The sequence below is a fragment of the Callospermophilus lateralis genome, chromosome 6, assembly GCF_048772815.1.
Source record: "Callospermophilus lateralis isolate mCalLat2 chromosome 6, mCalLat2.hap1, whole genome shotgun sequence".
Classification (NCBI taxonomy): domain Eukaryota; kingdom Metazoa; phylum Chordata; class Mammalia; order Rodentia; family Sciuridae; genus Callospermophilus; species Callospermophilus lateralis.
In genome coordinates this window covers 2,671,723-2,690,687 of record NC_135310.1, presented here as the reverse complement: position 1 = coordinate 2,690,687, position 18,965 = coordinate 2,671,723, and the positions used below count along the sequence as shown (strand labels likewise).

Here is an 18,965-nt window from a genome sequence, read left to right as displayed (position 1 = left end):
TTGTTGGAAACTTGAGCACTACTTCCAGACCCTGTCTTTTAAAGCTCATGTCATCGTTTATGTTTGGAATGGTCTTACTTCTCTCAAATGAATCTGACTTAATTATTTTCTTTTTAAGTCCACCTCAAAACTAACTTCTTAATCTTTACAAGAAAAGGCTCCATTTAAACTCAGTTTTTCCTGTATTCTCGTTCTACGACCATCAATATGAAAGACGTTTTTTAGCACTTGTACTTCAGATTCTAATCTGCAGACTACCTGCAGGAAGATAAAGGAGGGCTCCTATGCCCTGCCACAGTCCTTGTGGAGGAGAGTGTTTCCTATGAGTGCTGGAGTTTGGGATTCCCTTTCCCTCTCCAAGTATTCTTGCAAAAGGACTTAAAACACACCGGAGTAAACAGTAGGACAAGGCCAGTGCACTGAGCCTTCATTCCTAGCCTCCTCCCGAAATACAGACTCACTTTCTCTGGGAAAGTGTTTACACACACACAAACACAGTCACACATAGACACACATAGACAGACGCACATATGGGCGTAGACACATACATGAGCTGTACATGCAGACACTGCCCGACGGCGGTCTCTCGGGGCTAGCCCGCAGCTCGGCAGTGCACTGAACCAAGAGCCAACCACCACCCTATCGCAATTGGGATGAGAATTCTGCAGCGCAGACCTGGCGCTCAGAAGCCGGCCCGTCTACCCCGCTCCTAGCTCCGCCCCCAGCCCCGCCCCGAGACAAGGCCACGCCCCCGATCCCTGAGGCCTGGACGTGCGTCGAGTCCTCGCACTGGCGTCCGACGTCCCGCCCCCACAACCCCAACCTCGACTTGCGTCGAGTCCTCGCCCCCTGCGTCCCGACGCTTCGCCCTCTCGCGTCCGCCCGTAGTCTCGAGGCCCCGCCCCCGACGTGAGGGGCGGGGTTCGCTGCGTCGCTGCGCTGTGCGGCTTCTGCGGCGGCCGTTGGCCGTTAGCGCGGCTTGGGCGGTTGTCTTGGAGAAGCAAGATGGCGGCGACGACGGCCGCGGTGGTGGCCGAGGAGGACACGGAGCTGCGGGACCTGCTGGTGCAGACGCTGGAGAACAGCGGCGTCCTGAACCGCATCAAGGTGCGCGGACACCGACAGGGTGGCCGGGAGGCGGGCGGCCGGGCTGGGCGGGCGCGCCATCTTGTGGAGGCGGGTGACGAGGGCGCGGGGCCGGGAGCGCGGGCCGCGCGGGGTGACCGCCCGCGGCTCGGGGTCGGCGGGCGCGGGTGGCGGCCCGCGGCCGGGGGTCGGGGGCGCGAGGTCAGCTGACCGCACTGCGGCGCCGGGCCGGTCGGGGACGCGGTGCCGCGCTGGCCGGAGGATGGGCAGCCCGCAGGTGCCCGGTCCCCTGGGGCGGGCGCCCGCCTGGCGGGTGGCCGGCTCGCGGTAACTCTCCTTCTCCTTCTCCAGGCTGAACTTCGCGCAGCTGTGTTTTTAGCACTAGAAGAGCAAGAAAAAGTAGAGGTACGCGGCCTGCAGATGTAGCTAGCGGGGGCCAGCCGGCTTCTGGCTGCTTGGAGACGGACTGCTGCAGCCTGCGGTCCGCTGCGACGGCCACACGTCAGGTTCTTTATGACTGGGGGGACCAACAGCATTCTTTTGTGTATCTTTCTGAATCTTGGAGTATTCCTAAAAGTATGCACAGTAACTTAGGCCAGTGCTAAATCCGAAACAAAAAGTTGTCAATGAGTTAGCTGAGATTGTTCAGAACCCTTAATAAGCTTATATGCCTTGTGCATCTTCAAGGTAGGGGGTGTGTAGTATGTAACTTTCCAAAAGTTTTTTGTCCTCTAGTATTTTTCACATCTTTTTATTCAATTGATAATTTATAGGGTTTTTTTTTTTCCCTCTACCAATAATCCCCTAAAAAAACCTAACTAAATATCCTGTAACTTGTCAACAAGGTTCACTTTATTATCAAAGTCTTTCACTGTCCTTGATGGCACTTTTCCCACTTGCTTAGACTTATGTACCTTCTGTTTAATTTCATCAAACTGTTCATTTATTGTTTGCTCTCTCCTTGTTTGTTTTTAGGCATTAGTTTTTTCTTTTTCTTTTTTTTTTTTTTAGTGATTCTAGGGATTGAACCCAGGGCCTTGTGCATGCAGGGCAAGCACTCTACCAAATAGCTATATCTCCAGCTTGATTCTTTTTTCTTGATTAATTTAGAACCATGGTCCCTCCCTCAGAAACCCTGACTACTTCACTTTCTAGAGAAAAGCCACTTAACCATATGAATTGGTGATGCTACAGATTGGTGGCTACCACCCGCAGCTGGGAGCTGATCAGGTCCAGCTGATCTGTGTTTTACTTGGCAGTCCCCTCTTTAACTTCATTTAAACCTTGTGCTTTATCTGTTCTCTTTGCTCTAGACAGATTGTCTTGTCTTTTCCCTCACAGGGAAAAATGAAAGCCATCGAGTCCTTTGTGTCTTCCTCTTCCTGCCCCCAATCTACTGCTTACCTTAGGAAAAGCTTACCTAAAAAGCATGTATCTGTACCTCTCTCTACCTCTCTCTTTCCTGCTTTAGAAGAGGTACTGTCTTTTGTTTTTGTGTTTTGGGGTGGGTGGGTGGGTACCTGGGTTAGAACCCAGGGGTGCTTAACCACTGAGCCACATCCCCAGCTCTGTTTTTTTCTATTTTATCTAGAGACAAGGTCTCGTTGATCGCTAAGTTGCTGAGGCTGGCTTTGAACTCGAAGTTCTCAGCCTCCCAGCCTCTGGGATTACGGGCATGCACCACCACGCCTGGCAAGGCCCTGTCTTATCCAGGTATTATTACTTTGGGTTTTGCCTTCCATAGTCTTATATATTTTTTTTTTTCTTCCTTCCAGAAATCTAGGTTTTGAAACAATGTGTATATCACATACCATTTCTTACAGTATCAGACATTCCGTCATTAACATTTTAAATGTACCACTACTACACCTTAAGAAGGTCTCTTGCTACAATCAAGAAGAATATCTTGAGTATACTTTGGTTTTTACCTGTCTGGTTGAGCATAGTGGTTTGACATTCTTAATTCCTTCTTACTTGAAAAGTCTCCCTTGACCTTTGAGACCTCTTTCTGTTCTGTTTTTTCTCTTATTCCATGATTTCTTTAGCATGATCTTTTTTTCTGTACTGCACTTGAACTCTTGTACTTGTTACCTTGTTCCACAGTTTTCTGCATTCTTTTCCTAGTGACCTTAATAACACCTGTAACTTGAGCACCATATTTTCAGCACCTGTTTCTTCTGAGCTGCAGGCCTGTATGTTCAACTACCTAATAGACCCATCTTTCTGGGGAAATCAGGCAGGAAATGTGTTTCTTAGGCCTTGCCTTTCTTTCTGCCTACCTGCTCAGTCCTCACTCACCCAGCTGTCTGTCCAGTCTGTCTCTGAAGGTCAGTGTGGAGGTACTCTGCTGCCTGCTTTGCCTGTGCTTCATTATTTCCTTTCCAGAGTGCTCTATCCTGTTCCTATTATCTAGGCTTCCCTTTGCTGATGCCCCCTCACAATCCCCCTTGAGTTCTCTATATTGCTCCTAGATCTAGATTGACTGTTTATAATACATATCTGATCTTGTCTCTCCTTTCTTTCCTGAGTGTTTTAGTTGACTCAGTCTTCAAATTTTCTAGACTAGACTATCAGGGTCCTTTGTGATCTTTCCCTCTTTTTTGAAAACAAAACAAAACTTAATTGAGGTATAATTGACCAACAGTGAATTCAGCATATAAAATATGTAATTTGGTAAACTTTTACATTTATGCTAAATATGTACTGATTACCATCATCAAGATAGTGAACATAACTCTAGTCCTTCAAAATTTCCTTGTGTCCCCCCAGCATCCTAAATATGTCTTCAGAGCTGTATGAATGGGATCCTATAGTATGTACTATTTTTGATCTGGCTTCTTTTGTTCAGCATAATGCACTTGAAATTCATTTTGTGTGTATGAAGTCATGTCATTTAATCTTGGGTTCAAGATATCTTTCCATTAATTCATTGAATGGATACATGACAATTTGTTTAACCATTTACCTGTTGATACACGTATTTAAATGATTTTTGGATTTTGATTATCATAATCAAATGCTGTGAACATTCATGTATAAGTCTTTGCTTAAATTTGTGATATCTCTTGAGAAATACATAAGGGTGAAATAAGTGGATCACATTCATGCTAGGGATATTTTAAGCTTTTTAAAAATGATCACCAAACTGCTTTCCAAAATGATTGTGCCATTTTGAATTCCCATCAGCAGTGTATGAGGTGCTTGTCTACCTGTAACTTGTGCTCAGCTCAAGGAGGTCCCTCTTGTGCTGCCTTGTTTGAGCCTCATTGTCAATAAGCACAGCTTTGATGCAAAAGAGTATTTTTTCCTATATTTATTCAGATCTATAATTACAAAGATAAGTTGACCTATGGCTACTTGTAATTGAAAATTTTAAGTATATATGTAATAAACAGTAGAGACCTAAGATGATAAAATACCATACTCCATACATTTGAAATAATAAATAGTTGTTTAAATTTAATTGCATCTTGCAGTATTGAAGATATTGGGCTTCAAAAGCAGTTTAATGAGTAATTTATAAAACAATTTAAAACAAACATGGGGCTTCATGTATGGCTTTTTAACTTTGAGACATTATTAAATAGTACAAATCAAGTCCTGTTTGTGAAATGGATTTCAGAAACTAATTTTATGAATGATAACATATTACTTATGTCTTTGCCAAAAATTAAACTTAATGTACATTTCATAGTTATTTTTAGGATAAACATGACACTTAAAATATTTCATTTTTTTTTTTTTAACAGAACAAAACTCCTTTAGTCAATGAAAGCCTGAAAAAGTTTTTAAATACAAAAGATGGTAAGACTTTCCATTCATTCTTGTTTATTTTTATCTGCCTCTGAATTTTAAAATCTTGTCACCATTTGGGGAAAAATCAGAAATTTTATCTTTTTTTTCAAGTATGTTTTCTTATAGGTGCACATTTAAAAATATTTTGCTGTGTAACAGTCACATTGCTATTGTTCAGTGGGTTTGGTTGTGGAAAGTTGTTGGTTAAAGCAAATTTTGCATAAACACAATTTTAATATAAGAAGTGCAACATTGAAATATTTTTGTGGAATATTGCATTGTTTTATAGTTTCAGACTGGTGATCCCAAGGAAAAAATTGAAGATTGAGATTTTTTATTATTTATATATTTAAAGAGAAGAAATTCATAATTTGAAAAATTTAGAAGCCTCTCTTTCTCCTATTCATTATCTTATTTCACCAAGGCTGCTTGGTGAAATTGAAATTGAAAGTTTTTTAGGATTTGCTTACACAATTTTTTCTTGATCTTTACAGGTCGTTTAGTGGCTAGTCTTGTTGCAGAATTTCTCCAGTTTTTTAACCTTGACTTTACCTTGGCTGTTTTTCAACCTGAAACAAGCACAGTAAGAACAATGATTTTTACATCTGTTTTCACGTCCCTGAAACATTGATACAAATGAGTTAATATTAACCTGGAAGCTAATAAAATTTGACAAGTTATATTTACTTGCACACAGATTATTTTTTGTAATTGATGATTCATTTTTCTTATAAAAGCTATTTGAACTGTCAGAGAAGAGGTACCAGTGTTGCTGCTTCATGTAATTTGTAGCTTGCTAATAAAGTTGAGTGTTATTAGAGTTAGTTTTGTCATGATCCTATGCTGTGGCATTTTTTTTTTTTTTTTTTAAGTAAAATTTTAAAAGTAGACATTCACTAGAAAGATAGCTTGTTTGAGTTTGGAGATAACTTTCTGTGATCTCTGGATGTACTTTTGGTATGTTTTTGGGCACATGTATCATCTTCTTTTCCAGTTTCAAGGTCTCGAAGGTCGAGAGAATTTGGCCCGTGATTTAGGTATCATTGAAGCGGAAGGCACTGTGGGAGGACCCTTATTACTAGAAGTGATCAGACGCTGCCAACAGAAGGAGAAAGGGCCCTCCGGTGGGGAAGTAAGTGTGATCCTTCATGATTTGTTTTCGTTTTTGTCTAATTTGGCCAGGTAGAGTAGATACATGCAGTGAATCAAGGTTAACATGAAAAGATTTCCTTAAAGATAATGAAATGCAGTGAGAATAAATATATATTTTAATGAAAATTGAAATATTCTGATCACTTATTTTTTAGTTGGACACAATACCTTTATTTTATTTATTTAATTTTATGTGGTGCTGAGGATCAAACCCAGGGCTTTGAACTTGCTAGGCAAGTACTCCAGTGCTGAGCCACACCCCCAGCCCTGATTTTGACACTTTTGTATATTGTTTTAGTTATTGATCTTCAGAGTGTTGAATTGAGGAGCCAAACTGTCTGAAAAAAATGATAGCTCCTCATTGCTTCGCTCTCAAACTTCAACATGTTACTTAATCTCTCCATTGCCTCATTTATAAAATTTGGATAATAGGATCTACATCTTGTGGGTGTTGTAAGACTCATGAGTTAACACATATAAAATGTAAGAATGATACTTGACATAGGAAATATTCAGCTAGTTTTTAGTTGTTTTTATTTTAGTTAAATTTGGAAGAGATGATATATAGACAAATTTTTTTTAATTTAAAGGTTTTTTTAGATTATGTTTAAAACTGAGCTGTTGATTTTGCTTAGTTTCTAAACGTTTTCAAATTTGTTGATTAGCAGTGATCTTATTCTTAACCTTTCTTTTCAGAACTACTCCTGAGCAGGTCTGACTTATATTTAAATACTGTTTCAGTCAGTTTTTGTTGCTGTGACCAAAAGACCTGACAAGAACAACTTAGAGGAGGAAAAGTTACTTTGGCTCATGATTTCAGAGGTTCAGTCCATGGTCAGCTGACTTCATAGCTCTGGGCTTGAGGTGAAGCAGAACATCATGGCAGAGGGGCATGGAGGAGGAAAGCACTTCAGCACATGGTGACCATGAAGCAGAGAGCTTTGCTCACCAGAGACAAAACATGAACCCCAAAGGCGTTCCCCTGGTGACCTATCTCTAGCAAGACTCTCTTGCCTATAGTTAGACCCACTTAATCCCTATCAGTGGATTAATCCATCAGTTAGGTTACAACTCTCATAATCCAATCATTTCACTTCTGAATCTTCTTGCATTGTCTCACATGAGCTTTTAGGGGACACCTCACATCTAAACCATAATACACATTAGTTTTACATGAAGATACTATCTTCAAGGTGTAGATACATGTGTGACTATTCCAGATTTGTGGCTGAGTATGCTTTTTCAGTCATAGAAATTTCTAGAATGTGGATGGAAATGGGCCTGTGTATGTATTCCATTTGGGGATCTAAGTGTATGTTTTCTACTGGGAACTTTGAAAATCAGTAAAGCTTGCTTTAGTACTAATTGAATTTCAGACATGGTAAATATATTCCATGGGTAATAGAAGAAGATTTTGTGTGCTTGAAGAGCTCAGAGGTATTCAGGATAAAAAAATGCTTCTAGAATTAATGTTTAAGTCATAGTTCAAGATTAGAGAGGAAGATTATACATGTTTTTTTTTTTAACAAATGTTTGTGAATAATTGTTTTAATTCAAAGGGTGAAGTGATTGTTTCATGCCAAAATTTTGCTAAACAATGTAAGATATTGGTTGTGGGACCAAGTTTAGTAAGGGCACTTCAGAAGGCAGAAGAGTGCAGTAAGGCGGTTGGGGAGCTGGCTAGATCCAGGACCCCACCGACGGCCTCTGAGCCGTCGTAGCCTGTGTATTGCACATTCATTCACTTATTCCTCAGTAAGTCAATAGGATTTTGTTGTCTTCTTATATGATGGACATTGTTATGTATTAGGGTATGAAAAATGGCTCAACAGTCTCCTGGACCTTGAGTCTATAGTTGGTGGCAGCATCTCTTTTTTGCACTCCTCTCAACTTCTGTGATCCCGAGGTCTTTTCTTTCTCCACCCGTCCTTTTGTTTTCTTTCTCTGTTACTCTCTGTCCTAATTGCAGTGGTAGTTGCATGTTTTTCTCTCTGGTCCTCTCTCTTCATACCCTAGGTAACAGCTGGACTCTAGAGCCAGACTGTTGGGTTGGGACCCCACCTGCCACATTTTGGCTGTGTGAGCTGCTTTAGTTTAGAAGTCGATAACGGAAGCATGGAGATGTGAGTGGGTAAACCCTGGCCTTTGTTATCACTGTTTCTTAGTTTTGTATAGTTATTGTGTGGATGACTCCCTTAGCCTTTGCCCAGTCCTCTCCCCTGGCTTCAGCTTGGAATTTCCAGCTCTTCACTACATATAGCAATCTGGATAAACCACTAGTACATTTAAGTTCTGTGTGAAAAAGCTGACTTCTAAAAAAGAAACACATGACAAGAACAGCCTTCCTATCCCCACAAACCAACCTCAGTTCCAGGTGTTCTTGCATTCTTTCCTGGGCTCTGGAACTCCAGGCTCCACCCCAGGAGTGCTCCTCAGTGCTGGATGGGGTCACTTTTTTAGGAGGAATTCACTCTTGCCTGCATGCTCTAGATGTGGCAGCTGGCAATTAAGGAAAAGTTAATTGCTGTAAGCTCTTCTCTGCTAGACATATATTTGCACCAAGTTGAGACCTAGTAAAGCCTTTGCTTTGTGGTTGATGAGATTTGAGAGAAAAATGAATCAGTGTGTTCTTCAGTACCGTGTTCTGTTGGGTAGAACTGCAGCCTGCCCTGTCAGTTTGTCCTGACTCACATCTGTGATTCTTTCAAATGGGCCAAGCATAGAACTTGTTCTTCAAAATAGAATTGTTTTGCTGTCTAGATTGCAAAACAATAAGTTGGACATTTTATCCCCACTTTTTGCTGTTTTTTTCCCCTCTAAATATTTGGGTATTTAGTCTTTTTTTTAGCTTTTCCATCATTTATTAGTATTTTACTTTATTACTTTGAAAGAAAACCTGATGTCAGAAAAGAATAAAAAATTAAAGGTTTTATTGTCCTTTGACTTTTGATAATAGAAACTAGCTATGGATTAACTTGTTGAGCTCAGTTATTAGGGCTTTTTGCCAAAACTTTATTTTAAAACTACCTTAAGAATTGAGTTGCTCTATTCCACATACTTCATTATGGTTGACTATTAGTGTCTCCCGGCTGTAGTTCATCAAAAGCACTCTCTTGTTTCTGAGCTCATCCTGGATCATTATCCTCTCGTTTAGCACTTTCATCATCCATCTTCATCTCCGTTCCTCAGGGTTCTCACCTTTACAGTCTTCACTGTTGCTGAATTATTTTTAAAATTCAATTCTTCATTGTTCTTTCTTTAAAAATTGCTATAACTATCATAATGGTAATTTGAATCTCTAGATTCTTTGTCCTTAATCTCAGCTCCTGAGTGATACTGCAGGATTCTGTTTGTGTAGGTTTTTTTTGTTGTTGTTTTGTTTTTTGAAGTGTGAAACCTTGTAGAAGTTGAGTATCTCATTTCTGAAATGTTTCAGATCTCTGAGTATGTTTGTATAGCTGTGCTGGATCACCTGTTCTAAAAATCTGAAGTCTGAAACTTTCTGTGTTTTCAGATAGGGATATTCAACTTGCATTCAATCTAGACTGAACTTAATTACTTGAAAGCAGCTTATGTCTTTTTTTTTTTTTAAATATTTATTTATTTAGTTAGTTAGTTATTGGCAGACACAACATCTTTGTTTGGGGTGCTGAGGATCGAACCCGGGCTGCACGCATGACAGGCGAGCGCGCTACCACTTGAGCCACATCCCCAGCCCAGCTTATGTCTTTTTTGCCTGCTCTTATTGTCTTATCCTATTCTCTGCCTGAAATGATACATCTGTCCCATCACTCAGCCTGCAATATCTTTGTGGTACTATCCACAGCTGGCTGACTGTGGTGTTTCCTCCTCTTGTTGTTCTCTCACTACTGGTAACTGATGTATAATTTAGAATTTATTCTGCTGATTGTTACAGTCACATATATTTATCTTTGTCATACTACTAAATCACAAGTCTGTTGAGGACAAGGGTTTTCTTTTCATGCACCTGGTAGGATCAAAGACATGATGATTAGCTGTTGTTTGCTCATGGTCGGTGGAAAGTCTTTGAAGTCTTTGAGTGCTACATGAAAGATAAATTTGAAAAGGTTAGAGAAAATTAGAAGTAAAACCTGTAGGAAGTCGAATCTAGACAAAGAATGGAAGCAGAATAGAAATGAGAGAAAGATTACCCTTTAAAGAAGAATCAGCAAGATTTGGTAAATTAGTATTATGGCAAGGGGCAGAGTCATAGAAGGCCGTGTGAGAAAGGAAGAGCTTAGAGATGAGCTATAGTTCCTAACCTGGGAGAAGATGCTGCCATTATAGAATGGGCTTGGGAAGAAGCCATGATGTATAGCACATTTTCATATTTAAAAAATTGTAGTTGTTAAAGAATTTCTAAAACAAAATAGCCAGTATTTAATACACAGTGTCATAGAGTTTATGGTAATAATAACAGGTGAATTTTTGGAAGTGATTCTTATTCAGGAAATATTTTTAAAAACTCTCCTTTGCATTTGTGATTAAAACCTTGTGCTGAGAGACATATGTAACTATTGCACATATAAGCCATGCTAAAATAGCTGCTTTAAAAATGCAAAAATAATAAAGGGGCATAAAAGAGAAATAGAGTACTACCTTTTGTAGAAGCTGATGGTTTTTGTGAGAGTTGCTATTTGGTATTTTTTTTCTTGACATATAATGAAGGAGGGTAGAAAAGGTAGACCTTTGAGAATCACAGAATAATATTAGGAGAGAAGGGAAGAGAGAAAGTCAGTGTTGAAAAGATAGATTAGGGGCATATTGCAGTGCAAACTAAGTGGCCTTCAAGGTGACTGAAATATTTTATAGGAAATTAGAATGTGGATGCATTTTTTTTAAATTAGAGGAAATCTGATAAGAAAAGTTATTTGAATGAGGCAAAAAGTAAAATGCCAATTTTGTACATTGTTTTTAAATGCTAAGATTCCTTTGAAGGATAATTTGTATATTCTTGTTTTATTTTTAAATGTGTTTTAAATTGTGATTTTTAGGGTGCGCTGGATCTATCTGATATACATTCTCCACCAAAGTCACCAGAAGGAAGAACCAGTGCACATGGAACCCCCAGTAAGGTGAGTTAGCTGGGTATCAAAGTAACATCCGCACTGAGACTCCGAGGGCTCTTCCCTCTACTCTTGTGTGTTCTAGGTTTTCTTGTTCTTTTGTAACAAGGGCTCTGATTTGTTCAAGGTGCCTTTTTCTTGTTGGTTAAGTATGTGTTCCAAAATTTCTATTCCTTTTGTTGAATTTTGTAGGAAAAAATATGCCCTTAAACATCAGAATTGTAGAATATTTGAACTCATTTGGTACTTTGAATATTTTCTTCCATTACCAAGGAGATTTGTTTACTTTTCATTTATAAATTCCTAGTTTGAGAATAATAGTTTCCAGAATATAATTGTTGTGTTGAATATTACATACTGTTAAATGAGTGGTCAGATTTAGAAATTGTAAATCATGATGGTTTTTTTATATTAATGAGCTATTTTAATAAAATTTATGGGAAAATATACGTACTATGGTTAGCTCTGTGTGTGTGTGTGTGTGTGCGCACGTGCATTTGTGCTTGTGTACTATTAAAGAAAAGACCTGATTTGGGGGATATGGTTTAAAGGAGCAAAAAATTTGAGTTGAATGCTTGAATTTAAGATCAAGAATATACATATAGCAATAGAGGAAGAAATATACGATTGTTAGGAAAGTTGGTGACTGACTGGAGCGTAGCTGGTCTTATTTAAGAATGGGCTTGGGTCATGGTTTAGTCTAGTCAGACTGCTGTGATAAAACATCCCAGGAGGGGAGGCTGATAAAGAGCAGATGTTTGTTTATCCTAGTTCTGGGGCTGGAAGTCCAGGTTAAAGGCGTGCAGACTTAGTGTCTGTTGAGGGCTTACCTCCTGTTTTTTAATTGGGATCTACTATATGTCCTCACAAGGTGGAAGGGATAAGGGAGCTCTCTGGAGCCTCTCTTATTTATAAGGGGATTAATCCCATTCATGAGGGTTCAACCCTCTGGCCCTAATAGCTTCCCAAAGGTTCCCCTTCCTGATAGTGTTATCCAAGGGATTGGAATTTCAGCATATGAATTTGGGGGGACATAAACATGCAGTCCATCACAGGTTACATTTGTATTCTATGATTTTTTCCTTTATTTCTACTCCATAGAAATAGAGTTATGCTGTGGAGTACATTCAAAGATCAGGCTGTGAGTTCAGGGTGGTACGGTGACTTTTACGTAGAGGTGATATTTTAAATCAGGGGAGTAAGCTGGCATGGTGGCACATGTCTGTGATCTGAGCAGCTCAGGAGTCTGAGGGAGGAGGATCTCAAGTTTAAAGCCAGTCTTGGCAAAAGCGAGGTTCTAAGCAAGTCGGTGAGACCCTGTCTCTAAGTAAAATATAAAATGGGGCTGTGGCTCAGTGGTCAAGGGCTTCGGGGTTCAATCCCTGGTAGCAATAAAAAATTTTTTAAAATTAAAAAAATCAGAGGAGTCTCCAGAGGGCAGTGACTCAATTGCCAGTTGAGAACAGTGCCCAGGCACTGCTGCTGTGGGCACTGCTGCTACTGAAGGTTAGAAGCCCAGAGAAACGTTGTGCTTTATTTTTGACTGAGGAAAAAGATTATTGTTCATAGTTTTTCTTCCGAGATTCCTAGTTAGCATTTTTTTAAAGCAAATTTAAAAAAAAATTGTTTTCCCTCATGCTTGTGGGTGCTATAATCCTGACAACAGAATAGGTCATGAGTAAATGTTAAAAAATTAATTGCTGATAAAAGAGCTTGTGGAAGAAAGACTTATTTTCCACAAAAATATCTGGCATTAGAGATTAAAATTAACTACTATTTATTTCAAAATAGTTACCAGCAGCATTGAGCTATTTGAAAGTTCTCTTTTTAGCAAGTTATTTTTAAGGCAAATTAACAGTGTGAACCTATGTAAAGTATATCTTTGGGTTAAAATATTAAAGTCTGTTTTACATACTCATTCTTAAAGAATTTTTAACTTTGGAGAATTATGAGAATCCTCAGTGTTTTAGGTTGTTAAATGTTGCCCAAAACTCATGTTCATTGCCGATTCAGAGGACAATGCCTATCCTCAGGCGGAACCACCACGCTTCTGCCACTCATTTCTGTTCAGTGTGATCTCCATGTCATAGTTGGCACCATAAGCTTGGGTTGTAATGGCGCTTCAGAAATAACTCTAGGTAGTTGCTGGCCAGGCTAGGGTGGGATCTGTTTCAAAAATGAGTCCTTATTTTGTCTCTTAACATGCAGTTGCCCTCTAGTTCTAAGGGTCTGGATTTGGGATTCTAGTATTTCTACCACCCTCTTCTTGCGGGCTGCCTCCCATGGTTCTCATGAGCCTTGAGAGCCTAAGCAGGGATGTTGTGGCCAAGGAGAGGGTCCCACCAGCCTTTAGGAACCAGCTTCAAATGTTCCTAGGATGGTTGGGTAAGGTCAGGACAAGTATTCTACAGAGCTGCTTAGGAGCTGAAGCCAGGTCTCCTTAAAATAATAAGGCTAGTGTTTAAAGAAGCATCCTCCACCTGAGGATGGACAGATGGTGATGAGTGCCTACACTTGACCTGCTGGAATTAGTAAGTAAATATGAGTTAAGAAAAACTAAGAACTGCAGGCTTTGAAAAGGAACATACTAGATTTTCCATTTTTAAGAAATTTTTTAATTAGAACTTTTATTAGTTTGGTAATGAGTTAGTTTATTTTTAAAGATTGATATTATGTGGTAAAATGTCATTTTATTCTCATGCTCAGATACCAAGGTATAAAGGACAAGGTAAGAAGAAGACAAGCGGGCAGAAGTCTGGTGACAAGGTAACATGCATGAGGGTAAAGGAGAAAAGCAGCCTGTGCCAAAACCTACCCTTGGACTCATGGGGCCTTACGGGGCCTCCTCTTGGCCTGGGTTTTAGGTTTCCTTTTGAAAGGTCACTGCCATATTACCCGTAATCAGAATATGAGGAAGTAGTCTGGTGTAAAACAAAAAGTAATTTGTCTGTCTTGCCCGGGTGAAAAATCATATTGTTACATATTGTTTTAATTTGAAATTTGTCTTGTGGCAGTAAAAAAAGTGGAGTGCATGATCGTGTGCATATTAACACTATGATTTTTGTCTGAGGAAAATAGAATATAAAATTATTTTTTGGCTAAGTTTCAATGAATAAATTAAAGGCCATGCTTCGTTTCCTTCAGGACGTTTTTACTTGTGTTCTGTCATGTTCTAGGCCTTGTCCACCTGTTGACCTTTGCTCAGGCCCCTCCTTACAGCAGACTGGAGGGGCCCATCCTATCCTGCACAGTGGTCAGGGCCATGGCTGCTCTTTCTTCCTCCCCTAAAGGTCACAAAAATTGACTGAGCCAATAGCTTAGCTGCATATAAAATTTAACTGTTAGAGATCTTAGAAACATTATTAATACAGTTTTTACATATATTTAAAGTAAGACAAAATCATTTAATTTTCAGTCTTTGAGGTTATTAAACCTATATTGAATCTTGGTTTATATATAGATTTTTTTTCACTAATTTGGAAACTTTCAAAATTAAAGCCTTAAAAGTATTATATTTCTTTTATACACTAGCTTTAATTCCAAAGGTTTCAAAGGTAAATTCTGTTGTATTCTCTTTATTCACATTGTTCTACATTATTAAATGAGAAGGTGTTCTATTAGCCAGTATGTGTTTCTGGAACATCTGCATAGTGACAGTCATTTGGCTAATTCTATGGGCAAGACATACTGAACAGTCTTCACTGAGGATTTCACAGTCTAACTAGAGAGGTGAAACTACCTTAAAGATAATTAATAATTAAGATTATAAACTGTGTTTTTACATTCTTTCAAATCAGGTGGGTTTTTTTTATTATTATTATTATTTTTTTAACTTTTAGGAAGGTAAAGCATGTTGCTGGATACAGTGTCACACACCTATGATCCCAGCAACTTGTGAGGCTTAGGTGGGAGGTTTGAAAATTTAAAACAAGCCTCAGCAACTAAGCAAGGCCCTAAGCAACTTAGTGAGACCCTGTTTCAAGGTAGAAAATTAAAGGGACTGGGGATGTGGCTCAGTGGCTAAGCACCCTCCCCACATCACCCCTGCTCCCCCCAAAAAGTTAAAGCATGTTTTTGTAGTATTGATTTTATATTTTCATTAGTGTCGTGGGTCTTTAAGGAGCTAGGACATTGTGAATAAGAGAGAAGCACACAGAGACATCGTGTCTGCTTGTGTAATGTGGTTCACCTTCACATACTCTGGGCAGGGCCTCATGTGTCTCCCTGATTTGGGGAGTGGCGGCGGGGCGCTCTATCCTAGAGTTTAGGTCATACTTTGGGTCCCTTCTGTTTTATTGTGTTCCTGAGCCCAGGGTATTCCCTCTGTTGCTTTGACACCTTTTTCCTTGGCTTCCCTGGTCTTGTTTCTGAATCACCTGTGTGAGAAGTCTGTTATGCCCAGCATTGCCTGTCTCCATCCTCCGACAGATTACCTGTGGCTCTTTCCCCCCTGCCTTTCTTTTCTGTTTTGCCTTGTGCATGCAGTAGGTTGCCTGTGTCCTTAACAGCTTAACCCAGAGACTTAAGTTGCATGTAGAGGTGAGATTATACCTGCCAAGATGCCAGGGGAAACCATTTACATGGTAGGTGAGTGACATTTACCAGGTTGTGTGTGGTGGAAGGAGCCCCGCCTGATTGTCCTGCAGGTGGGGACTGTGCATGCCTTGTAGGGTGTGCAGTGTAGGGGCTTGAGCTAAAGCCCGGTGGCCTGGGGTGCTGCTCACCAGGGAGCTCTGGAGCCCTGAGCCAGGAATGTGGATGGATGTCTTCTCATTTCTTTTGAATGCAGAAAGGGACAAGTGTTAATGGCTCATTCAGAGACCTCAACTGTTTTCAGGGAGGCTATATTTAGACTAGAAATAAATTGTGTGTGTGTGTGTGTGTACCCAAATTTAATTGGGGTTGATCTAAAAGGTTTTATTTTGTTATTCAGAGACAAAGGTTGAATAGAAGATTTGGAATATAAGGAGGATAATTATTGGGGGAATAATTACTGAGTTAAAAATTTGGGAATATGAACACTTTCAGAGTATCACCTGTGACGATTTATTTCACTGTATACCATTTTGTTTTACCAGATATTGTCCTAGTTGTTTGGGAAAAAAATGTAAAAAATTATGAAAGATTTGGTAGATTCTACTGACTTTGGTTTTATTTGCCATGTAGTAGTCCCTCACTTAGGAAAAGACAAACATAATAACTATGAATTTCCTAGGGCTGCTCTAACAAAGTGTGAGTTGAGAGGCTTGAAAGAATAGGAATCTATTGTTTCACAGTCTGAAGTCCAGAAAACAGTAAGATATTAGATGTTTTCTGTTATTAATATTTAGGACCAGGTGCTTTTATCATGAAATGTAGTATGAAAGATCATCCATTTTATGATTCTCAGGTGTTTTAGAACTAATGTGTTTTGAGGTATTTTTGCTTTAAATTCTTAAAAATGACATTTCTTATTTCATTGTTTTCCAAATTCTAGAATAAGTTCAGTTCTATGTGGACTCAGGGCAGTGATCACGGTCACATTGCCGGTGTGTTTTGGGCTTTGGCAGTCACCTAAGGGTTTTCTGGGTAAGCCAGGTATTGGGACCCCCTTAACTCACCCACGCCCCCATACCCTCCTGGATAGGTGGAAGGGTGAAGGGTCCTGGCACAGTGTCCTTCCAGTCCTGCTTGCCCAGCTCTGTGACCCCAGTCTCTTGAGTTTCTTGGACTTGACCTGGTGATACTGCTTGTCAGCTGAACCTGTAAAATCTGTGGGGCAGGACAGCTGCCCAGGGCTGTCCTCCAGGCTGTGACAATTAGGAGTCGCGGTCCTGTTGTGTCTGTGGGAATTAGGTGGATTGCAGATGGCAGGGGTAAGGTTTCTCTAGAAGAACTGTGTTCTTGGAGACTGGTTTAGGTATTTGTTTTGGCTTTCTAGAAGTTTGCTGTTTTTGTTTTTCTAGGTAAGCAAATTAAACTTTTTGAATACATGTCTGCAACAATGGTAGTGAAATCCTCTCAACACTTGGTTATTGAGTCATGAATCAGAGGCACTCTTTGGCAGGAGGGGATGGGAGGGAGGTGAGCAGGGGAGGAGGCATGGCATGGAAGAGAATTAAAAATAGCATAGAACTTTTGAATATTGCAAAACTAATAAACTTCTTTGACTTGATGTTTCTCCTACTATGAACAGTGTAGATTAAGCCATTACTTTGAGAGAAAAATCTAGGTTCTTAAGCCATTCAAGTGGTAGTTCAGTTTTTGGCTACTGGAAAATAGTGATGTTTTTCACTGTGAAATCTGCTGATTTTCTGTTAATCTTAATGATGGAATTCTTGATTATCAAGTATTTGATTGAAAAATATGTACTAGAACTTTCTTACAATTTAAATTTTCCATAAAGCTTTGGCGTCTTGAGCTCTATCCAAGGAAATTTAATGGCTGTTGAAGTAAATTTAGTGCCATGTAGTAGTCCCTCACTTAGGAAAAGACAAACATAATAACTATAAATTTCCTAGGGCTGCTCTAACAAAGTGTAAGTTGAGAGGCTTGAAAGAATAGGAATCTATTGTTTCACAGTCTGAAGTCCAGAAACTTGAAATTGAGATGCCAGCAGGCCTTATTCCCTCTTGGCTTCTGGGGTGGCTGATAATCCTAGGTGTTCCTTGGCTTGTAGATTGATCACACCAGGCTCTGCCTCCATCTTCACATGGTAGTCCTAGATCTGTTTCTTAGTGGTGCTGGGGATTTGAACCCAGGGCCTTGGGCATGTTAAACTTGTACCATATCTCTGAGCTACACCTCCAACCCTCTTCTAACCTTTTAAGAATGCCAACCGTACTCGATTAGCGCCTACCCTCCTCCACCAGGGCTGCATCATAACTAATTACATAGGCTAAGGTCACTAGAAGTACTAGGAGTTAGGACTTTAATAAATCTCTCTTGGGGGACACAATTCTATCTGGGATCCCAGGGATGAATTCTAAGGCATAAAGTCATACTTCTTGATTTTTAACAATATGCTTAACCATAGCTACTTAGAAACCCAGGTAAGACAAAGGTACCCGAAATAAATTCTAGCAGATACCTGCATGTATTTGTATTTCCTCTGTTGAAACTGCTCTAAAATGTTTATAGTGCTTTTGTTTTAATATCTGTGAAATGTTTTGATGACAAATCTTCTATTAGTGTGGATTTTTTTAATACTAAAAATTATTTGGAATTAAGTTTAATTCCTTAATTACCCAGTTGAGTAATGGCCTTTTGTTTAAATTAAAAAAAAAAAAAAAAGAGCCATCATTATAAAGTAACAACCCATTCCCATGTTGTTTAGAGATTGATTTGGAGAGCAGTTCTGGAGCAGATTGCTTTTCAAGTTTGTTTTTACTCCACAGAAAAGAGAGCTATGTGTTTAGAACAGAATAATTCCTTTTAAAAATGTGTTGTAGCCAAACAGTGGTGTACACCTGTAATCCCAGCAATTAGGGAGGCTGAGGCAAAAGGATTGCAAGTTCGAGGCCAGCCTCAGCAACTTAGCAAGATCTTTAGCAACTTAGACCCCCATCTCAAAGTAAAAAAAAAAAAAAAAATTTAAATTTGGAACTGTTGAACTCTTGAAACTGGACCAGGGACATGGCTCAATGGTAAAGCACCTCTGAGATCAATCCCCAGTAGCAAAAAAGAAAGAAAGAAAAAGAAAATTCTTGTAGCATGGTGTCCTTCTGTTCATAGCAGGAACAGTAAAAAAAAAAATCATCACGGTACATAGTAGTTACTAAGCTTAGTTCATTATGTTGATAAAGTGAATTCATAGGGAAGAGAGACCTTATTGGAATAGTTGGTATTTCTTATGCTGTTGTTTTG

At 39.5% G+C, this 18,965-nt stretch overlaps 1 protein-coding gene across 3 annotated transcripts in view; it reads left to right on the top strand.

Annotated features, from left to right (window-relative positions):
* Nucleotides 1–947: 947 nt before the first annotated feature.
* The window catches only part of Cep43 (centrosomal protein 43), a 38,025-nt gene continuing 20,007 nt past the window's right edge, over nucleotides 948–18,965 (top strand). For 2 of the 3 annotated variants that reach the window (XM_076858037.1, XM_076858039.1), the window contains exons 1-7: nucleotides 948–1,107; nucleotides 1,438–1,491; nucleotides 4,836–4,890; nucleotides 5,376–5,464; nucleotides 5,876–6,013; nucleotides 11,049–11,129; nucleotides 13,827–13,886. In XM_076858037.1, the coding sequence (XP_076714152.1) occupies nucleotides 1,006–1,107; nucleotides 1,438–1,491; nucleotides 4,836–4,890; nucleotides 5,376–5,464; nucleotides 5,876–6,013; nucleotides 11,049–11,129; nucleotides 13,827–13,886 (579 nt within the window). In that variant the 5' untranslated portion in view covers nucleotides 948–1,005. The remainder of the gene's footprint in view (nucleotides 1,108–1,437; nucleotides 1,492–4,835; nucleotides 4,891–5,375; nucleotides 5,465–5,875; nucleotides 6,014–11,048; nucleotides 11,130–13,826; nucleotides 13,887–18,965) is intronic. The other variant, XM_076858038.1, reaches the window with a different exon arrangement.